This window comes from Argentina anserina, chromosome 1 (genome assembly GCF_933775445.1).
Source record: "Argentina anserina chromosome 1, drPotAnse1.1, whole genome shotgun sequence".
In the NCBI taxonomy this organism is placed as follows: Eukaryota; Viridiplantae; Streptophyta; class Magnoliopsida; order Rosales; family Rosaceae; genus Argentina; species Argentina anserina.
In genome coordinates this window covers 18710492-18733818 of record NC_065872.1, presented here as the reverse complement: position 1 = coordinate 18733818, position 23327 = coordinate 18710492, and the positions used below count along the sequence as shown (strand labels likewise).

The window sequence follows — 23327 nt, the reverse complement described above, 5'->3', positions numbered from 1 at the left end:
ATTAAATATTAAAATATAATTGAACTTCAAAGAGTAAATTGCAAAATAGTCTCCTAAAATAAGTGCTCGTAAGGTGTTGTTTCTTTCCCTAAGGCTATTGATTTCAATGTGGTAAGGAAGTATTCACATTTTTTTTTCTAAACTAATACAAACCATTCACATTAAGTTAGGAATTACACTGCAAACCCCCCCCCCCAGAGAAATTACACTGCAATAACCATTTTGACCAGGCAAGAGTCGCAAGCCTTGAAGCAAAAACTGCGTCGTTTCTCTCAGCCCGAATTAAATTCTAAATTTATTAAAAGGGCTTTTTTTGGGTAAAAAGGGTCGTTCAGTCTCCTATTGAGTTTTTTTTGAAGAAACGACGAATTATCATATAAATTAAAAGGTGATGTACGAAATAACATAAACAAACTCCCACTTCCTTTTCGGAAGCAACGATAATTAAGAGTTTGCGAAATGAAAAACTTCTAACAAACTAGAAAACTAGAACTAGAAATTCACATCTCAATGTTGAATCTCTGTAGTCGGCCCAAAGTAACCGAATATGTCATGTTAGCCCAAAGTAACCAAATATGTCCTGTTTGCACGGCTATTTCTCCTATTGAGTTATTTCTCTCTCTCTCTCTCTCTCTCTCTCTCTCCCCATAAGCTTCATCTCCAATCATGGTTTCATAGGTAACGCTTCAATCTTCAAGCTTGTAAGCTTCATCTCCAATCATGGTTTCATAGGTAACGCTTCAATCTTCAAGCTTGAAATTCTTTCTTGAATCATACATCGAATGCAAAAGCCTTAGATCTTCTTTCAACGAAAATTATGCTTCAATTTTTTGTCCAGATGGATTAATTAATTTTTAATATATAATTTGTATTTGCTTAGGGTTTGATCTTTTTTTTTTTGGCAAATCTTAGGGTTTGATCTTGGAATATCAAGATGCCAGCCACCGCAGGAAGGGTTCGCATGCCGGCGAACAATCCGGTACACAACATTGCTGCCCTTCAAACCAACTGCATCTGGCAAAGTGCCATTAAGTATGATCCCTATAAACCAGCAGAGGAAACTAGGACCTCTTCTCAGGCCAACTCTATGATCGATGCGGAGAATGCCTATGCTAGTTACCGGGAGCTCCTTGCTCTTGCCTGCATAACCAACTCGACCACCGCTGATGAGACTTGCGGCGCGTGCAAGAGGTGCAACCGTGTTGGCCATCTCACCTTTCATTGTAGGAACTATCTCAGTTTTAAGGAGGACGATGATGACAAGGACATGAGACTGATGAAAGCTATTCAGTCTAATGTTGCATCCGAGTTGAGTAAGATGAAGGGGAAGCTTGGGGAGAATGTGGTTGAGACTAATAGCGATGGGGAGGATGAGGATATTGAGGATTCAGATTCAGACTATAATTCTGAGATTGAGAGGCTCATTGCTATCAGGAATGGGAAAACGAGTATCCGGAAGGAGAAGCCTAGAAAAAGGAGTCAAATACAGATTATGGGGAGTGAAAGAAGAGAGGAAGGTCGAAGAAGAGGAGAAGCATCGAAAGAAAACATGATGATTCAGATGACTTTGAGAAAGAAGATAGGAAGAAAAGGAGGAAGGAGAGACAGAGAAGGAGGGATGAGTCCTCTGATGAGGATGGGAAGCGACGTCGGTGACATATGAAGAGTAGGAAAGAGAAAAAGAGGAGGAGAAGTCATCGGCATTCTTATGATTCCGAGTCTGATGCATCTGAAGATAGGCACCACAGTCGGAGGAGCAAGAGGGCAACAACACCATGTGAGTCTGATGCAAGTGGCTCTGATGATGCGTGGATTCGGCGGTTAGGAAGTGTCACACCCCGGAACCATTTCCGGTCCCGAAATGCAACAGTAATCGCCGTAGTCTTAAATTAGTACTAATCGATACGGGATCCTACGCATCGACAATACCAAATTATGACTACAAGGCTATGGGGATAAATAAATAAGTAACAAATGAAATCAAAATAAGAAGCTAATGAGGTTCAAATTCAAATTATTAAGATGAGCGGAAGGTAGCAAATAGTTCAGAAAAATCAACAATGACGTGAAAGAGACATGTCATCACAACAAGTATCGGATAATGGGAAAGAAATGCAAGTCTGAATGCAAATAAATAGAGTACACAACAATGCGATTATTAAAGTAGGAACGAAGATTGAGAAACAAGGAAATCACACTGGAAGCTGGCTCCTTGGTATCAAAAGTAGACTACAACCAATGCAATGGCACTAGCACCTAGTCTAAGTCCTCGCAAGCCAGCTGCCAGGTACCTGAAAAGTAGGGGTGAACACTCGTCCTCGCTAACCCGATTCGGGTGAGACGATCCAACCGTAGTTAGGTTTGAAAACCATAAATATATATATACATATATATATATAAATATAGTATATAAATATACTGAGTGTTAACGTAAAAACGTAACAAGTGTCAAACCGAGACATTAACATGTCTCCTGACAAAGTAGGGCAAGTCTTAAATCAACAGATGTGAAATATGAGAAATCAGCTCAATGTATAAAATGCGTCATCGGGGTACAAACATCCTAATCGACCTCACTGTTCATCAAACAGATGAACCGAGAGCTAAACAATACTAAAATATGAACTACGGTGCCGGACAATTGGGACAACGAAAATCACCGTAGACTGGACACATGGTGCCGGACAATCGGGAACGGAAATCACCGTGGCTAAATACATGCAGTGCCGGACAATCAGGACAACGGGATCACCGACTTATAGTAATGCATAACATAAAATAAATGGGTTAATCTCGAGACTTAACGAACAAAGTAAAGAGCAAATGTATGCATGCATGATAAAGACATATAACATATATATTTTATATATAGAAAACCACTAACTCGGAAGGTACCGGCTCACCCTACCGGACGGCTCACCCTACCTGATATAACAATATCGAAGTCCGCGCCCCAATTCTCGTTCCTCGTGTTATGCGTAGAATCGCGTCCCTCAAATCCGTCTCGCAACTAATCAAGTAACGAAGGGAAGTGCGTAAGGGTCAAAGTGTTTATAGGTCGATTTACTAATTCTTCGTCGGTTTGACGAAGTTGACCATCCGAGTCGAGGTCTCGGGAAGGTCGGTTGATCTAACATTGGTAAGTGTGAGTTTCGATTAGTGTGTATTCACATCTAAGACTCGAGACACGAGTAGCATAACAATTGGTGAAGGTTACTTTATTCTTCCGACATTTAACTTCATATGCTTACGAGTTCCTCGATTTCCCAATTGGGCAGAAATCGAGTTTAATGTTTACGCGAAATTTATTTGATAATGGTTATTCATTACCTTAGTAACAATTACCATTTATTTTACCTAACGTAGAAAAGTAAATCTATCCAAGTAAAAAGGCTAATTACCAAAACAGTGAAAATAAAAGTAAAAACAAATTAATTAAATATACTGACAAGTAAAACAGTAAACAGAAGTAAAACCAAATTAACTAAATTTATTGTCGGTTAAGCTGTAAATGGTAACTGGGTAAATTCACCATGGTAAAAATCAGGGAATTTAGCCTATCGGCTCCGACGAGAATTTCGGCCAAGATCTCCACCTAAACTCAACCAATTTTGACATGCAAATATATTACGAGCAACATAACAAGATTTTCAACATAAGCACATCAAAATAAATAGGATTCGACCTCATTTGATCCCCCAACCAAGATAGGCAGTCAATCTCGTCGCCTCCAAGCTTCTCCACCTCCGAACCGAGTTGCTAGAGACTCGTTCTCGCCTCCCAGACGTTCCTGTTGCTGCGCCAAGCTCCTCAACGAACCCAAAAACCGAAGCTCGCTTTTAGAACCGAAGAACAAAGTCGCCGGAGTTCGAAGAACACGCCGGCGAAACCAAAGGGAAGAAAAGGTGAGTTCAAGGTCCAAATTTCAGGTAAAAGGTGGTAGATCGAATAGAGATTTAAGAATAAGAGAGGATTTTAGCAGGAGAAGCCCCATAAAGTCGCTAGAGCTCGGTGAAATCAGCGGCGGACGTTCGTTGCTTCAAGATTTGAATTTGCCGGAACGGAGTTGCATGTCAACTCTGTTGGTATTGTCGGAGAGAGGAGAGAGAAAGGTTCACGACGGTGGTGGTCTCGTGGTGTGGTGACGTCGGATGGTGGCGGTGCAGCCAGGAGAAGACGACGCTGGGTTTCTCTATTTTTGGAACAAAAGAGAGAGAGATGCGACGAGGGAGAGAGAAAAAGAGAGGGAGATGAACATTAATGGATGTGGGCTGAGGCTAGGGTTGGGCCTCCCTTTAAAGGAAAACTAACGGTGGAGATCAAGGGAAATTCTGCTGTGCGCGGTGGTATAGCATGCAGCAGCTTAATCTACCACTCACACCCCCCACACGCCCACGTGCATCTAATGACAGTCCTTCTATCACCATCCAATCTGTATGTATAACATGCAGCTGATGTACAACAACTGAACCCGGAGATCAAACGATGTAGATCAAAGGCTGAGGTTTAAAAATGTTAGAAATGTATTTTTTGAAATGCGACTTAAGTAATCATAAACTTCGTAAATTCGTAAAAAATTTATCGAGCGGTGGAAAAATATTATGCGAATATGCCCGCACTCGTGACGATGCGTAGTCTAACATAAAGTTGATAAACTAAAAATTTGACATTTCGAAAAAATGTCAATAAGCATGTTAGTTATGCCAGAAAAATAAATAAATTTTTCAGGCGCTCAATGAAGGGGTAGAAAACGTTCTAAGAAGACGATCCAGAAACACCATCATGATGAAAAAGAATAAGAAATCTGTGTATGCCAACAAGTCGCTGTTAGTTTTGGTAGTTTGCAACTATATACTATTGCAATTGTGAGACAACTAAATACATTGTCTCGTACAAGCGGCAAATATCAGTCCAAAGATTCAAAAGTTCAAAACATTACTGTGAGACAATTGTTACATTCAAAAATATGAACCACATACACTCATCCTCACTTCAGGTCAGATGTGATGAAGCCTCTTCTTATAGAGCAACTAATGGATCAAAAGGTTGTGAATTTGTATGTATAAGAAGTGTCGGTAGTCCCTTGTTTGAACAAAACGCATGCGTAAATGTGTAAGCCCAAGTCGGTATAAATCAAGGCCCAAGATTAAGTTGAAGGTTTGTCATGATCTCATGGTAAAACAGGTAATTCATACATATACATTTCATGTTTTTCATTGAGGATAAAAGAACAGTCTGATATCCTAATCTTCTGGGCTTATCCTTTGTATAATAAATTGGTCTGTTTTTTTTTTAAATCTTGCTTGTCAAGTTTTCTCTGAGTTCTCTTGTTGAAATCAGATTGATTATGTTCAGATCATTTATTAGGCTTGCACTCTCTAAGTGTAATCACTTATGTATAACTCTTATGTTTAAGAGTTAATCAAAGGTTTCCCCTAGTTGTCTGTAGGATAAAGATTTGCTTTTGTCCTTGGGAACCTTTGATGTGCAAATTTGCATGCTTCATTAATGCCAATTTGCACTACAAACTTGGCCATAATTGTCAGTTTGCACCTCAAACTTTCATTGAAGTCAATTTATCTCCTAAACTTGGTAAAAATTGCCGATTTGCACTCCATCCGTTAAATTTAATGTTTTCCATCCAATTTTAAGTCACATGTTAATCGCGTTTGGCGGGGCTTATAAGCTCCTTAATTATGAGATGAGGAGCTTTTGGTGTTTGGTAAAGACACAAACATCTGACTTTTCTTAAAAGAGAAAAGTCACAGACGTTTTCAAGAGATAAACAAAAACTGCCCTAACCATCCTTTGAATTATAAGTTAAGTAAAGAAACGCGGAGCACTTTTCGCGAATGAATAATATTTTGATATTGACGTTGGTTACCCCTGAAAACATCAACAAATTACAACATTGGTTTTTGTTTATTGAAAACCGACCTTGAACTCCAGATGCTATGCGTGTCGGAACTACGTCGCTCCTCTATCTTCCAGCCTTTTCATGGCATCAGACCAGCCTAGAGTTATTCCTCTCGACGTCGTCATCACCCATAAAACTTTAATTTTCAGAGACAAGACCTGGAGAAAGAGAATCGAAGGAGATAAGGTAGTGACAGTTTTAATGGGGTTTTCTGATTCCGGCCAAGTCAGGGCTTCTCATGAGTATGGATAGCTTCATCTCGTTATCCTTGACACCTAGGTGGCCTTAGTTTTTGAGGAGAAGCTTTCTTGTGAGAGAATCGATCAATTGATGCTCAAGAAAATCTGTCGGGTTCCTTTGCACTTTCCGGCGACGAGAAAGGTATCAGAGATATTCCTCACAATGTGTTTAATGTGATGATATGCTTCGATTATAGTTTCCGTCAATGTTAGACAGAATTGGAAAGTCTGGGATTTTACTGCTCTATCAATATAATGTCTCTTACGCTTTCGATAAATCTCCAGATGCCTAATGTAAATCACATAAGCCCTAATTATATGCTTATGTGTATTCATCTGTTGCCGTGGAAGTCTAATTCTGTGTAGTTTCGATTTTGCAAATCATGTGTTCGATGAAATGTGCAGCAATTCTAGGGTTTACGATCTTCTCACCAAGGACATAATCCACGCCGTAGTTGAAGGTTTTAATGGTAATTACGAAATGCAACCGTTATCTTCTAATCGATTGTCATTCGATTTGATTCGAGTTGTTGATGATGTAATTGGTGTGTATAGGAACTGCATTTGCGTATGGGCAGACCAGCAGTGGCAAGACTTTCACTATGATATCCTCGAATCATTCACCGAGCGGTTAGGGATGTGTTTGAGAGAATTCACATGGTAATGTGCTTTGTACTGTTGCTTATTGTGCTTTATGTTTGATGATATTGGTTAGTGTGTTGAATTTGATGGTGGTAATGCACTCTCAGATGTCGACCCGAGAGTTTCTTATTCGAGTTTTGTACATGGAAATATATAATGAAGAAATTAATGACTTTTTGGCTGTGGAGAACCAGAAATTGCAGATTCATGAGAGTTTGGAGGTAGGTTGCTAGAACACTGTTTGGAGTTTATATTTAGGTAATTCTTTTAAGTTAACTGAAATCAGTTTCTTGTCTTGTCTAGCTTGGAATATTTGTAGCTGGTCTTAGAGAGGAAATTGTCAGTAATGTTTAACATGTGTTGAAACTCCTTGAATTTGGAGAAGGTTTGCCCTTTGAAACCATAACATGACTGGTAGGGACTTTTGTTCTTTGTAATGTGTGTTACTTGAATATTATTTCTTATATATTGACGAAATTGTTTGGTTGCATTTAATACACTTTGAAGAAACAAATATGAATGCTCGGAGTAGTAGATCTCACACAATATTCAGAATGGTGCATTATACTGAAATCTTGCATGTAGAGCTTCAACTAAATACTGGATTTGCTTCTAATTGATACCATATACCTTATGCTTTTAGGTAATTGAAAGCAAAGAGAAGGACATTAATGCAGGTGCTGATGTCGTTCGTGTCTCAGTCTTGGTTTGTATTCTTCAATCATGCCTTTCTTTTTTCTTCTTTTTTTGTGTGAAAAGTTCACAGAGTTGCATTTATGTTGTACTTTTTGATATTCATTAATAACTGCTGCGCGTATGTAGAATTTGATAGATTTAGCTGGTTTTGAACGAATTGCTAAAACTGGAGCTGGAGGCATACGTTTGAAGGAGGGAAAACATATAAAGAAGAGCTTAATGAGTCTTGGTAATGTGATTAACAAGCTAAGTGATGGTGCGAAAAAAAGGTATATTACCTTGTTTTAGTAAATCATCTTCAAATGATCATAAGATTATTGATTTGAATGCAGGGCCATATTCCTTATCGTGATAGTAAGCTAACCCGTATACTTCAACCTGCCCTTGGTGGTAATACAAAAACTTCAATAATATGCACTATAGCACCACAAGAGGTAGTCTATTATACCTTGCTGAGATACTTAATATCATTCTTCTACATTTCGGTGTTTAATGATGAATTTAGGTACATATTGAGGAAACAAGGGGAACCCTTCAGTTTGCTAGCAGAGCTAAGCGATTACTAACTGCGCTCAAGTAAACGAGGTTTGTTTATCACTATGTTTTGTTTTGTTACCTTGAATATAAGGGTGACGTTAATTATTATCAAATATTCAAATTTGTCACAGATCTTGACAGAAGCATCCTTACTGAAGAGACAAAAACAAGAGATAGAAGAGCTTCATGGAGTTTCATGCCCTTTGTTATTGTGCAAAATCTATAAAAATAAAAAATAAAATAAAAAACCATGGACTGTAAAGATTATGTTAAAATGGCCGGCACATTGTATTCATTTAAGCATATTCTTGGAAAAGAGAAAAAAAAAAGACTTGAAATTATTTGATGTCCAAAATTGTCATTATACAAACTCATAAGCTAGCTTAAGTTTACTAAACACTCTGCACAACTTATGTCACTAAAAGTCACTTATAAAAAGTAATTTTACCAAACAGTCAGCTATTAACTTATCAATAACTTATTCTCAGAAATAAGTATAAGTCAGTTTTTCTTATAAGTTATGCATTTAAGGGCAATATTGTAATTATATATTTATTTATATTTAAGAATGAAATAAATTAATAAAATTACTTAAAAAGAACACTTGCTACTATGTTTTTTATTTTATTTTCAAAACATGTTATTGATTTATATATTTATTATTTTACGTGATATGATATGTTAAAATATATTAGAAAAATATAAATAAATACATAGAAAATTAAAAATAAATATATACATATAATACAGTCCATATCCAGAGTGAAGCTTCACTCTGAAATTTAAGAGTGAAGTTCCAATTTTGGCACACTTTTCGGTCAAATTTTTTCAGCATAAGCGATTCAATATTTAGGTATGCTATTCAAGATCATCTCTACAAAATTTCATCCAATTTGACAATGATTTGAGCTTTCAAAATTGAGATTTACACGAACGGTTCACGTTAAACAGTTTTAATTCATTCATTGATTTAATCTAATTTCAATACCTTAACGATGTCCGAATTAGATGAAATTTTGTATAGATGATCTTGAATAGCATACCTAAATATTGAATCGCTTATGCTGAAAAAATTTGACCGAAAAGTGTGCCAAAATTGGAACTTCACTCTGAAATTTCAGAGTGAAGCTTCACTCTGGATAGGAACTGACATATAATATATATATATATATATATATATATATATATATATACACATAGAACACACTATAATTGAATGTGTGAGTATGTTGAATATATAATTTGAAGTAGGGTTAAGTATGTAGAAAAAAGATATAAATAAATAATTTGATTAAAAAAATAATCCTTCTTTTAAAGAATATTTTTATTTGTTTTTAAGAAAAATATAAATAGAAAATGATAACATTACCCCTTATGTGCATGACATTTGACGCAAAATTGGATATAAACAATTAAATTTAACTGAAAGGGTGCAAATCGGTAATTTTTACTAAGTTTTATGGGTAAATTGACTCAAATGCAATTCGGGGTGCAAATTGACAATGTCAGCCAAGTTTGGGGTGTATTTTGGCAATTTTGCATTAATGAAGCTTAGTACTTTGAGTTTAGCTAATGAGATCTTTGCTCTGTTAGTTGCATTTACTTCCCTTAGAGGAATGTTTTGCCTAGGGTCCCTTGTAACCCTTACTAAGTTTGTTAACTTTGTTTGGCTGAGGCATATACTCATATATAAGCGGAAAAAACTTGCGTACAAACTAGTATGTACGCGTGCGTCCAAACTCTCGTTTATTTGCACACTTTGGGAATATAAATATATGATTTTAACCGTTCAAAAGTTTAGTTTATTACTAAAGATCATTTATGTAAAAGATCAACATAAACAAAAATCATCTTCATAATCGATTGCATCAAACAAATTAATAGTTATGGTGAAAGTTAGTAGTCTCATGATCAACCGTCAATTTGTTTGATGCAATCGACTATGAAGACGATTTTTGTTTATGTTGATCTTTTACATAAATGATCTTTAGTAATAAACTAAACTTTTGAACGGTTAAAATCATGTATTTATATTCCTAAACTGTCCAAATAAACGAGAGTTTGGACGCACGTGTACATACTAGTTTGTACGCAAGTTTTTCTCTATATAAGCAGCCCCTTAGCTGTTTTGGAGAGCACACTTGTGCCTCCTTGTTCTATAAATAAAGAGCAAAAGCTCTTAGCTCCTTGGTTGTTGAATTTGTCTTTGTACATTTTTTAAAAGCTGAGTTTTCTTTTGTGTCTGCATTCTTCTTGGTGCTTAGAGTCTTTCATGCGAATATAAATCTCTAAGTTTGAACAAACCTTTTTCAAAACCTATATTGCATTTGCATACCATGAGATCGTGATTGGTAATGCATCAACCCATGAAGTGTTCACAGTGAATTACTTAGTTGCTAGCTAGATTATGTAGGTGAAAATTTAGTGTATATTTCATTGTTGTAAACATACGAGAGACAAAGTGAGGTAGAACAGACGAGAGACTAGAGGTCTAAGTCAGGATAGGTAACGTGATTTCTATCCCTGTGTTGCTACGAACTTATAATTGTGTGAGTTTACTTAGTGGAAATATTTGTGTCTCAAGAGTTAGAGGCACGCAGTTTTTCTCCATGGCTGCAGGGTTTCTTCGAGTAAAAAATATTTCTGTGTTATTTCTGTTACCGCAACTCTACATTGTCATAATGGTATCCTTGTGATTCAGGATAGCACAATACACTGCCATCCTTGAAGCTCAATCTCAAACGAAAAAGTTTTTAGTGTCCTATTCACCCCCCTCCAGGATCTTTAGAATCTCCTTGGTGGAGAGTTGCAAAAGGTTGCACTATGTTTGTGCATGGGAACCAAAGCTGACATTTATCTCATCGATGAACCAAGAGCATATTTGGATTATGAGCAGCTCATTGTCACTTCAAAAGTCATCAAGAGGTTTATCTTGCATGAGAAAAAAAACTGCATTTGTGGTTGAGAATGACTTTATCATGGCTACATACGTGGTGGATCGAGTTATTGTCTATCAAGGGACGCCGTTAATTGATTGTAGCCAATTCTCCTGTCATTACTCACAGGAACGAATCTCTTTTTATCTCATTTGGATATCACATTTAGAAGAGATCCGACCAACATCGTCCAAGAATCAACAAAATGTACTCAACCAAGGATATAGAGAACAAAATAATGCTAGCTCCTACTACTAATTAGATGATTGATATAATCAGTTAATAGGTCTGCTAAAATTTCAGACAAAAGGATCTCTGGCTGGCCAGCAAAAATAGAACTTATTGTTGATTATTGCCTTTTTGGTACTCTTTTCTCTTTTCAAATTATTTGACAGATGGCATTGTGTTATTGTGTTCTTGATACTAAGTCAGATGTTTGGTATTAGGGGGAAGTTAGAAGATTGTCTTAGATCAGGCTGGCATCTCTTGTATTCATTGACAGGGAGAAAGATGTGCTTCTTCTTGGAGACGACCCAAGTTCTTGATCCAGTGGAATACTGAAAATATGTTATTAGAAAATTGTTAATTTAATTGATGGATTCACCCCCAGATAGTTATGAAGACATGAATGTTTACTCTATTTTCAAGAGAAAGGTGAGATATTTTATCTTCCAATTAGTTTCCTGGGGATATAATTGATCTATTCAGTAGCGAGGAGTATTATCTTTTATGAAGTCTTCGGCTATGTTTGGTAATGTTTATTGCCTCTAGTGATTATAAGTTAAGCCTGCTGTTGCGTTTGGTAACTCAACTTCTTGTCTGCGGCTTCTAGAAGTGATGGTTTTTTCCGTCCAAAAGCCAAAGTTGCTTGACACCTCCTTTTAGAAGCAGAAGCCCGTTGGATCACTGTAGCACTGATCACTGTAGCGAAATGAATTTTTTTGTAATACCGATGGGTACCCTCATCTGCTTCCATGAATTACAGAGAATTGCATTAGGAAACCTATCTTCTCTTAACGTAGGCGCTGCTCATCTCTCTCACTTCTCTCCTTGAATGACATCGATAAACACTCTGGGTTCAATCACGATTTGTGATCATCAATCACAGTTCTGGGTTCAAGCAGGCAACACATCTTCAACATCAATCACGGTTTTTGTGTTCAAGAATCAATAAATCATTGGGTCTTGGACTCTTGTGTAGTAAATCGGTCAACAAGTTAGTCAGAGAAACAGAACAAGCACAACAAACCAAGAGAAACAACCACAAAGAAAAGAACACAAGAACACATATTTAAGGTGGTTCAGCAAATAGCTTTGCCTACATCCATCGGACAAAAACACACACTTCCACTATATTAATAATGGGTACACAAGAAAGACTAAGAAAACAATGACTCTTCTCTTTCTATCTTTTTCCTCTCTGCCATCTCTCACCCTCTAACCGAGAATGGAACACACTATGCTCTTTGTCTCTGCGATGCCTAAACCTAGAGCATAACCCCTACTTATATAGTCATAAGGACAAACATGTTTTCTCACCAAATAGGAATCCTATTCTTAATAGTGGTAGGCTGTAAAGCCTCCTCCTTCTACATGTAAACCATCATCAATAATGATTTCCTATCCTTACCGGAACACCATACTCTAAGAAACCATCTTAGGAAAAACACATGGGTTGGAAACCCAACATCTTGGCAATCTGATTCAAGGTTAATCTTTTAGCAATCTTAATTTCTGGAGGTTTAGAGAAGAGGGGGGAGAGTTGAGGGCTTCTCCTTGTAGCAAAGGGTTTGAGGTGAGTAAACTTGCGAAACTTCCTTCTTTTGTAAATGTGGCATTTGGTTTCTCTCTTTAAATAACTATGTTGATTGACAAGTAGAATTGTTGGTTGCCATTAAGTTGTCAAAACATAATTGACTGTTCTGCTATATTGGTGAGAACTTCAATTTCAGGGGATTGAAGTGTGAGAAAAGCGAGAGAAAAACCAGAGAGAGGTAAAAGGTTGAAGAAGAAGAGAATGAGGGCGAAGTTTAACGAGTTGAGTCAGAGCTTCGGACGATTCAAAGTGGCGTTGATCCGTAAAGGCTTCGACACAACTAGCAATCTCCTCTTGGATCTGAAGGTAGCTATCGATTTTTCGAAACCCTAAGTTTGTTTGCTTCATTTGGGCATGATTTGATAGCTCTCAGTTGTGTTAATGCTGAATTAGATTATCAGTCTTGTGAATTTCGGCTATTTGGTTAGGTTTTTGGGTGAATTTGAGTTTCTGTGTTGGTCTATAAGCGTTGGTTGTTAAAGTTTGCAGTAATTTGGGAGTTAATAGAGTTCTGGGAAGCATTTTAGGTTATATTTCCATTTCTCTTGTATGAAGTTGTGTGCTTTTTTGTTGGCTTGCGACACTTTGAATAAGCCGTTATTTGTTTTTCGATGGGTGTGTGGTGAGCTGGAATCTGTATAAGAGAGATGTGAGGGAATAACACTAATATGAAACCTAAATAGATAAATGTGGGACATATGTATGATACAATACTGTGATACGGAGCCTAGTAACACATAGTACAGCTTATGGTGTGATGCTTGGTATGATTATGTCTGCGTGCGTATGTCTAAAGAGGCGTGGTGGTTCTTCAGCTGGTTGTTAGGCTGATGGGTAAAGAAATGAATTGTGTATACACTATTTGGAGGTGTTAGTAGTTTGTTTTAATGTTTGTGTTTGAGCTGAACTTACTCGATTGTTGTTGTTGGCAGGTCATGTTGACTAAATTCAGCAGCCTAGCACCCTTGTATGAAGATAACCTAATGCGGCTAAGGAATTAGAAGTAGCAAGTAATGTTCTTGTTCGGATTATGTTGTTGATTTTGTATTCGTATGGAGTTCTTAAAAAGAATTGTGTGATAGTTTCCAGATTATTTGCCTCTACCCCTTGAATTTATGATGTTTGTGAACTTTCAGGGGATATATATGAGCATGATGTTCTTCTTAGTGTGAAGACTGAGGATCAAGAGGCATTTGAGAGGGATTTCTTTCAGTTGAAACACTACTAGACAGATGCTCGGTAATTTATTAAAGCCTAAAACCATTATTTGAGCTACATTTTCTACTACAAAAATTGAGTCGTCTACTATATGCACACATATATTGTGATATATTGAGTAGAGGCCAACTTGGCCACGGTGAACTTGCTTGGAAAATATATAGCTCTCTTAGAATACATGAGTATGTGTGTGGCATTAGATAATCTTTTTGAAGTTAGGGTAACACATTTTCTGCTGCAGTGTTATTGTTAGTTGTGCCCTGTATGCAGTTAGGTGTTTGCTTATATTAGTTTCTTAGTCCTTTAAAATCTGGTCACATGGCTTTTAAAGTACTTCACAATTCTTTTGGAGCAGTAACCGTCTTCCTCAATCCACCCAAGAGTACCCAATCTTAGGCCTCAACCTGTTGAGACTCCTTGTCCAGAATAGAATAGCTGAGTTCCACACAGAACTGGAACTGCTATCATCTGCTGCTTTGGAGAACCCTTGCATCAAGCATGCAGTGGAGTTGGAGCAATCTTGTATGGAAGGAGCTTACAATAGGGTGTTGCATGCTTGGCAGACAGCGCCATATGAAACTTATGTTTACTTTATGGATCTGTTGGCAAAACAGTGGGGTAATTTTCTCCCCTTAGTAGATGTAATTCGAATGTTGAGTGACAAGAAATTTAGTTGATAGTAGCAATTGATTACTGGTATTTGTTCTTTTTTTTTTATTTCAGTTTCTATTGTGAATGATGTGAAAGCACTTTTTATACATAGTTTAGTTCTTCATTTCATGTTCATTGCATCTACTTGTGGAATTTTTCAACTCTTAACCTAGTTGCAAAAGCATGGTTTGACATCATTTTTCTGTTCATAAAGAATTGAAGTCATATTTGTCTCATCTCTTGGGAAGACGCAGCCGTAACATGGTTATATCAAGTCAATGTTTGTCAAAAGTTGAAGTTCAGATTTTATGTCTTCTACTGGAAGTAAGTTGATAGATCTCCCTCAATGCCTTCTTCATCAGACATGCATGTGTCTGAGGACCATTTATTCGAGGCTTTGCAAGTAAGAAGCTATCTGAAATTTGCAATTTCATTCTGGTTGTAGATATATTTAACTTCTCATATCTGCATGCATTATTTACTCTGCCAATTGCTATTTCAGTTGGATGGTTTGGCTCTAGAAAACGCTTCCACTATACAGCCTTGTATTAATGTCATTCCAAACCACAACAACCAAATTTACAGTGGACTGAAGCCAGAACTTCAGGTTGGTTTTCTTTTAGTTCTTGAAAACTATGCATGTCTTGCTGCTTGTAAGCTATACCACCGAATCTTTCTTGGCAATGAGTTTATGTGAAGTTGTAGCATGATGGAAAATATACAATTATGAGATCGTATCAATCTGTTGGAAATGGAAGTTGGTCTTCTTCTTTATTTTCTTGTATCGTGCATGAGCTTGTGTTCCGTAAACTGGTAACTGCATTTCACAACTCAAATGGGGACATACAAAATGCAAGTAGAGTAGTCTTGCAGCATTTACAGGTTTGTCTTCTCTCACTATAATTATAAGCACAACTGTTTCTTCTAAGACAATTGACGCGGATGTTACTGCTAGCACAATAAGTCTTGGTTAATAAACCTTTTTTGTATATTTATGTGATTACTAGTTGGTCTATGAATGTATTCAAGATATTGGCACCTGCAAATTAATGATGAAGCAGGCAGTAGAGCACATTCATCATTATGAGGTTATATTAACTTTGGAAAGTCCATGCATGATCAATACTACTGCAAAGGAGAAAAGATAAGATCATTTGTCCCCGACCTGAAGAGGGAGCTCAAAGGTATCAGGGCAATTTTCTTGCAGAAGTGGTTGTCTATTAGAAGACCAATGATTCATTGTCCTGATTCATATTCAAATATATGTATTGAAAATACTAACCTTGAATCAATATCATTCATTATTCATTGCCTTTTTTCCTAGATAGAAATTGTTAGCAACCGCTTGTACTTATCGTCTGATATGAAGCTAAAAGAGAATATCATATCTGTTTTCCTATGGTGTTCGTTTTCTATAGGAAGTTGATCAATGCAAGTTTGTAACAATATTTCTGAATATATGGTTTGAATATATATATATATATATATGATATTATCTTATTAACAAATAGTTGAAGCACTCATTATCAATGATCATAACCAAGTTATAATGTTAATAATATATTTAATAAAAATTTTAAACCAGTCAATAGTAATCATATGAAACACTATTTTACATCAAAATCAACTTGAAATTATATTACATGGCTAAATTAGTCATTTGACAAATTAAAAGCATAAGCCAATTTGATTTTACCAAACGCTTTGTCACTGCTTCTGCCATTAACAACCACTTATAGAAGTCAGTTCACCAAACACCCAGCTACTTTATTTATCAACTACTTATTCTAAAAAATAAATATAAGCTAACTTTTTAAATAAGCTTAGCTGTACCAAACACAACCTACATCAATATATTTCACCCTTACTGTTTAGTTGGTTGGTTGAAGACACTTAGCATATATTTATTATTTGGAACTAATGCATCGAAAACAAGTGACTCCTGCACTAACTTAAGGCGTTCATTGGCATTCTTTTCCCAAATGAAGCGCCTTCTGATGAGTTCATTTTCGCTCTTTACGTTTGTGTCCTTCCTTTCCTCTATGCCATTCCTCTCGTATCATGCCGTTGTCACCTCGTCTATTGTCGTCATCTAACAACAACCCTTGCTGCAACTTACTCTACCTCTAAGAATATTCGTATTCCTTATTTTCTTCTTCCTGAGTTACTTACTTATTTAGAAAATTTATGCAAATGAAAAAAAAAAAGAAACAAAAGAGAGGGTAAACACTACTATATAAGATATCATAAATGCGATTAAATCGCAAAATCCCCAAAACTGAAAACAAAGAGAAGAGAAGAGAAGAGAAAGAAGGAGAGGCTGTGAGATGGCGTCAACGGCGACTCTGATTACTCTTCTAATCCTCTCCATCTTCGCAATCTCCGCCACCGCCAGACCCTGCAACACTCTCTTCCTCTCCTCCTACTCCGTCTCCCTCCGCCGCCTCCCCTCCCCCTCCGGCTTCGTCACCGTCGTCACCGAGATCAGACAGCTCCGCCCCATCCGCTTCTACCAGGACGCCGCCGCCGATGAGCCCCGCCGCCCTCTCTCCACCGACCTCAGTTCCCTCCGCGATCGCACCAAGGACATCCTCAGCATCGTCGTCGCGCTCCTCTTCGGCGTCGGCTGCGGCGCCCTCACCGCCGCCACCATGTACCTGGCCTGGTCCCTCTTCTCCGCCCGCCAGTCGTTCGATGACGCCGAGGATGACTTCAGCCCCAAGAAGATGGGGTATGTCAAGATTCCCGAGGCCGTTAAGGCGGCGCCGGTGAAGGAAGCCGCGGCGGTATGAATTTCATCTCTCTTTTTAAGATGCTTTTTATTGTGTGTGAAAATGTGACCGTGTCTTTGGGATGATGTCATGATGATGATGATGATGATGAATAAGCATATATTCGTGAGCTCCTGGTCTGTATTGGGCTCGAAATACTGTCTCTCCTTCTTTCTCTATGGACATGATACATTTGAAGTCATCTGATGTGTTAATATATTTCTGTAATTATTAATTTTGTGATTTCTGGTTAGTGTTTTCAATTTCATTATCTAGAATTTCACATGCTGATTGATGGATGGCTTCAAGTTCTACACATTTATAAGTTTGGCTGTTTCCGTAGAAAATGCAATATCATTTCAGCAAGGTCAAGTGTTGAACTTGTTGGGTGAATGACTTTGAAGTCGGTATTTGTGGGTGCATTTGTCCATTTCGGAGATTGTGTTCATCAGGTGTCAGGATAGGATTAGCATCTGAAGTTTGTGGGTGCATTTGTCCATTTTTTTTGTTATATTTTCATATCTCATTTAGATTTTTGGAAACAGGGTTTCAGTTCTAACAGTCTTAAGGATAGAGTGCTCCTATTGTCTATTGGTACACTCTTGGTATGTTTCTTGTGCCACTGGCCCCATCATTGAATTAATCAGTTGGTGTTTCTTGTCTAGTTTTTCTCTGTGTCTTCTGTTGTTCTTTCTCTCTTCAGTTTTTCTATTTTACTTTTTGAGTGTATAGCTTGTCCGCTGTGCTATGTTCTCATTTTTTTTTGTTAATCAACTACTTATCCTAGGTTTTTTGGGTGTAGTAAATGTGGATGTCAGATTAATGCATATAAGCTGAACATGGAAATTATTCTTCTCTTGGTTGTTAAATATTGGCAATTTTCTTTGAGATTCTGATTCTTTAAGTGGAAAAGCAAAGGAAGGACATGCTGGAATTTTATAAAACTAGGAAGTTGAGGGCCACAGTAGCCTGGTTATCTAAATTTTTTCTTGTCCAGAGTTTGCTATGGGTTAGAGATTGTGGAACAGCCTTAGCACTTTAAAGATGATTAGATGTTATAAGTATCAGCAACTCTGTTTGGAGTTATGGGCTTAAGATGTTTGGATCTTAATAATAGATTGGTGGAAAAATTGCTTTGATCTCCTAGGTTTCAAAATTTGAAAGACTTGGGTTATAGGCTTCTTTGAACAAGGAGTTGGGTTATAACGTGGCTGTCGTATACTTTTTTGGCAAAAGGCTGCAGAAAATTGTTGAAATTTGGTTTCAAGAATGTGAGGAATGCGATATTACCTGGAGGTGAGGTCCTTTTTTTGGTGTTGGAATTTACTTTTCCTCTGAATAATGTTTATTGGAGTTGGGTTCCTAGGCAAGAAGTTGGGATATAGGTTTCTTTTGACAAGGATTTGGGTCATAAGTTGGATGTCGTGTATCCATTCAGTAAAAGACCGCAGACAAGTATTGGAATTTTTTGAGGATGTGACAAATATGTTTTTACCTGGAGGTGAGGTTACTTCTTTGGTTTAACCATTTACTTTGTGCTGATCAGTGTTGATTAATTTAAAAAGATGCTTGATATAATATTTTGTAGAGGTAAATCATAATTCCAGCTTGTTATGTGGCTTTGTTTATTAGGCTTTGTCAGTCACAGGCCTTAGCCACAGAAAGTTCAAAACAGATATTTATACATTAAAGTTTTCTCATCCCCTCGGTGGTTAATAGTTATAATTAGTGTTACTACATCTTTGATTTCCATGGCATAGATTGTAGGGATTTGTTTTTCTTTTTTGTATTTGTTTTCTTTAAATCACCAAAAAACAGGCCTTAAAAAAAGGAATGATTAGAATATAGAGAAGCAATCTATTTCAGTTGGAGTTGACATATAATATGATAGGTCAATTTGTGGATGCAAATGAAGTTACTTTCTGCTGATTAGTGTTGCTGGGGATATACGACATTTGTTTGAATGTTTTATGGTATTATAGTTGATAAATATTATATGGACATAGGAATCCATGTATGTTTTATGGTATAAATTTTGATATCTTTGCCGTTCTGTGAAGTAACCTCTGCTAGCTCATAGATTCGATTGGCATCAATCTATGTAGCACCGACACCGACGCTGTGTCACTGACACGGCGCGACACCGCAACCCAACAAATCTTAAAAATCTAGATCCCGACACGGCGTTGACACGGCAATTTATATATAATTTAATATATATATATTAATGTGTAAAAAATATATATAACCCTACATAATAGTTATAATATCAAATTAAAGTTCTAAATTCATTCAATTACATCATAATTCATAAGAAATAACATAACAATGTCTAAAGCATGTGATAAAAGTGCGAAGTTTAATTGATATTCATAACAAGATTAAATTAGCCTTCACATGGCTTCAATCAAACAAGAGACAAGTCTCTTTCCCCAACACCTATACATATAAACAACCAAATATCAAAACATGTAGATCCAAAGTAATTGTTCAACAAAATATTGATGACTAATAGCAATATATATCATAAACTTACCTTCACAAGTAGATCAAGACTCTATCTCATCTTCAAAAAATATAATCATCTCAAACACCGGTTCATCAAGGGACAAAGTGACAAGTTTAAGCATATCAACATTCCCCGATAACATAGACTCATGACCATCTCCCGCAAGATCCCACATTGAATCCAAATCTTTTTTGTAACTAGGATCCCTCTTTGCCAAAAGACGAAGATTTGTGTGAACATACGCCAAATCTTGTGCTCTTTGTGGTTGTAACTTGTTTCTCTTCAAACCATATATGAAACTATATGTACTCCAATTCCTTTCGCAACAAGAAGATGAACAAGGTTGATTAAGCAACTTAAAAGCCAAAGATTGGAGTGGGGTGGAAGCTCCATAATTACCCCACCAAACAAGAGGCTCAAAGTGAAACTTATTTTCCAAAGCTTCGGGTGATGAATAATCTTTCATGTTCAATGAAAAATAAGCAAACTCTTCCATCACTTTGTTACGAATTTGACCATTCGGAAAGAGCATTTGAAGACACTTCCTCCTTTCATTGTTGAGTTCGGCATCTCTATGTGGAGTAACCTGATTAGGGTCCTCTTCAAGCCATTGAGAGTTATAGTACTTAGGATTCAAGGAGTGAGCCATGCAATGAAGTGGGGTGGAACTCTTGGTCCACCTTGCAATTAATGTGGAGTACACCACTTCATAAAACCTTGTTACGGAACAATGCTCTTTTATGACATGTGCAAATTCGGGCTTGTAGATAGCCATCTTTACTTCCTCTATCATTGTATCCCACCACTCATAAACTAAGTGAAGACAAGACCTATCCATATCCCCCATCCTTATCATCTCATATATAGAACCCATGAATCCAATCATACAATCAATCTTCTCCCAAAAATAATCATTCAATAGCAGAGCCTTCACATCTCTTGCTTTACTAACATCATCTTCTTTATACATGTCCCATCTTGGACTTATGACCATTTGTTGCATGCCATTCTTCACTTCCTTAAACCTTTTAAGACACACATAATGAGAAGCAAATCTTGTCTCGGCAACACTAAGCAACTTCAAGGTACAATGGTCATTATACATAGACAACCGCATGTTGTGATTCAAGATAAAGTTCTTGATGGTATAAACATTATTCACAACTTTCATAAGCCACCCCAACTCTTTATCTACTTGCTCACCCGGTAAATGAGAATTTGCTTTCAAAGTATCATCTAAAACAAGGTTAAGGGTATGAACCACACATAGTGTTTAAAACATGTGAGGGTGAGTACTCTCAACAATTGCACCAGCAGCAGAGCACACAGGTGCATTATCGGTCACTACTTGAACCACATTATCGGAACCAATTTCATTGACGGATTCCAAGAGCAATCTACTAACTTCAAACTTGTCTTTGTATTGCCCTTCACAATTGATTGCCTTCAACATAATAGCCCCATTGGAACATGCAGCCATCATATTAATCAATGGCCTCATTTGATCATCAGTCCATCCATCCGAACATAAACTGACACCGGTTTCTCTCCAAGTCTTCTTAATAGGTTGTAGCATCCGTTCAATATGACATATTTCATTATCAAGAAGTGTGGTTCTCAATTAGTTGTACCCTGGAGGAACATAGCCTGGAATCTGTGAAGCACGACTATAAGAGTTTTGGTAGTGAGGATTCTTTGCTAGATTGAATGGCAGTCCACTAGTATAGAACATTCTAGCAACTTCAGCATCACATTGTTGTCTTTCTTCAATCTTGAAAGCTTTGGTTAGTTGCGGACTCACTCCCCTTCTCTTCTTCTTCACACTATCCCTCTCCTCTAAGGGAAAATAACTCGAACCACTTCCTGTCAAACTTGAAGATGAAGGCAAAGGAACTTTTCTAGGTGCTCTGTTACTCAACTGTTGTTGACAAGACTCTAGAAGTTCTAACATTTCCGACTGCTGTTTTGATGTGACTTTGGGGCAAGCAATGACACCATAACCTTTGAGTTTAAGAAAATGAGCCTTCACTCTTGAATGTGACCCATGGAAATTCCTTTTGCATATTTTACATGTAACAGAAACATTGCCTCCGTTGACTACCCCTTCCATTGCCTCCTTAGTAACATACTTCCAAAGTGGTGTATTTAGATTTTCCGGCTGAGCTGACTCAATACTTGGTTCTGTCTCAGCTGCACTTGAGCTCATCCTACTCAAATAAACACATCCTATTTATCATGACAGTCATCAAATGGCGTTGTATATACATCTTTCTCCTATTCAACAGAAATCATTTGTAGGACAATATTATAATAAGCATATATATGAATTCACAGTAACAATTCCAACTATTTTCAGAGGCAGACAGTCCCATCTATGTTATTAAGAAAAGATGCACGGATTCAAAGCTTTCAAAGTTTAGGCCTGTCCCATTTACAGGCATCTATAAAAGTTTCAAGGCCGTGTACGCACGGGCTTCCATGTCTAGAATGGATGTACATATTATTTCACAGGTTTTGCTATGCTGTTTTAATTTTGAACACACCTGGCTAGTTTCTCATGTATCATGCATTGCTTGTCCTATCTTCTATATATGTTATAAATCAATGATAAGATAGACTACGGGCAATGATTAACCTTGCAAGTTAATACAAAAAAGATAGACACAAAATGATCTTCATAAGGAGGCTAACAGAATTCGTAATAATAGATAATATCAAAGAAGAGGCAAGCAGCGTACCTATGTTTTCCTCCACACGAAGAACAAAGTATCTGCAAAACAAAACATACATCGACTGGTCAAACACAGTCAAGATGATAAAATATAATTCATTTAGGTTCTAAGGCTCTATAAATTCAATCTATGTGAGTACTGCAGTGGATTGATGTATAAATCTACTGAGACACACATAGAGTTTACAAGTTTTTAGGAGAAATAATGCAAACCTGCTGCTATCAATTACAGGTTCCACCGGATGCGGCTCTCCTTTTCTTAAAAATGCCCGAGCATATAGTTCACCTATTAATAAGTAAATCAGGTTATGGTTGAAAAAAAAGATGGAAACCACACATCAAGTTGATATGATGAGACTTGTTATAGTAAAATTAAGTATTCTCACCAGTGTTCTTCTCTTCTAGTCTGATAATGCAGTCTTCTCCTTTGCTTATGACTTTCGGTATTCCTTCTCAAACCCATTTGTTTACATCCCATTCATCAGCCTTGGTTCTAAGCTCGTAGATGAGTGTGATTCCAAACTCGAGAAAGCTTTTGCAATGATGATTATCTTCCAAGGTCGATCTGGTTCAGCAAAAAAAAAAGAAATTTTGAAAGTGGGAAAACTGGAAAAGTTGCGGCCTCTCCCTGAGGCTTAGGTTTTGTTGTTAGTTTTTTTTTTTT

At 37.1% G+C, this 23327-nt stretch overlaps 2 protein-coding genes, 1 long non-coding RNA gene and 2 pseudogenes across 3 annotated transcripts; 4 read left to right on the top strand and 1 right to left on the bottom strand.

Annotated features, from left to right (window-relative positions):
- Positions 1-934: 934 nt before the first annotated feature.
- LOC126803399 (CAX-interacting protein 4-like) lies at positions 935-1893 on the top strand (annotated as a pseudogene).
- Positions 1894-5998: 4105 nt separating this feature from the next.
- On the top strand, positions 5999-8396 carry LOC126803389 (kinesin-like protein KIN-7N). The gene is given in 14 exon segments (XM_050531200.1): positions 5999-6142; positions 6235-6298; positions 6537-6626; positions 6712-6760; positions 6762-6816; positions 6906-7019; positions 7102-7183; positions 7285-7355; positions 7442-7504; positions 7621-7763; positions 7808-7928; positions 8000-8048; positions 8051-8079; positions 8163-8396. Coding segments are annotated over 14 exon segments (1182 nt in total). The 3' UTR covers positions 8271-8396.
- A 3638-nt stretch (positions 8397-12034) lies between these two features.
- LOC126803378 (26S proteasome non-ATPase regulatory subunit 8 homolog A-like) lies at positions 12035-14678 on the top strand (annotated as a pseudogene).
- A 2238-nt stretch (positions 14679-16916) lies between these two features.
- LOC126790553 (uncharacterized) lies at positions 16917-17668 on the top strand. Its single transcript, XM_050516842.1, has one exon. It carries the CDS (start codon positions 16980-16982, stop codon positions 17442-17444), a length of 465 nt encoding a protein of 154 aa, XP_050372799.1. The 5' UTR covers positions 16917-16979; the 3' UTR covers positions 17445-17668.
- Positions 17669-20680: 3012 nt separating this feature from the next.
- Positions 20681-23178, bottom strand: LOC126790584 (uncharacterized). Its single transcript, XR_007671749.1, has 4 exons — positions 23050-23178; positions 22877-22949; positions 22671-22702; positions 20681-22139 (listed from the first exon to the last, which is right to left on the bottom strand). It is a non-coding gene; the product is annotated as an uncharacterized LOC126790584 (long non-coding RNA).
- Between the last annotated feature and the right edge of the window lie 149 nt (positions 23179-23327).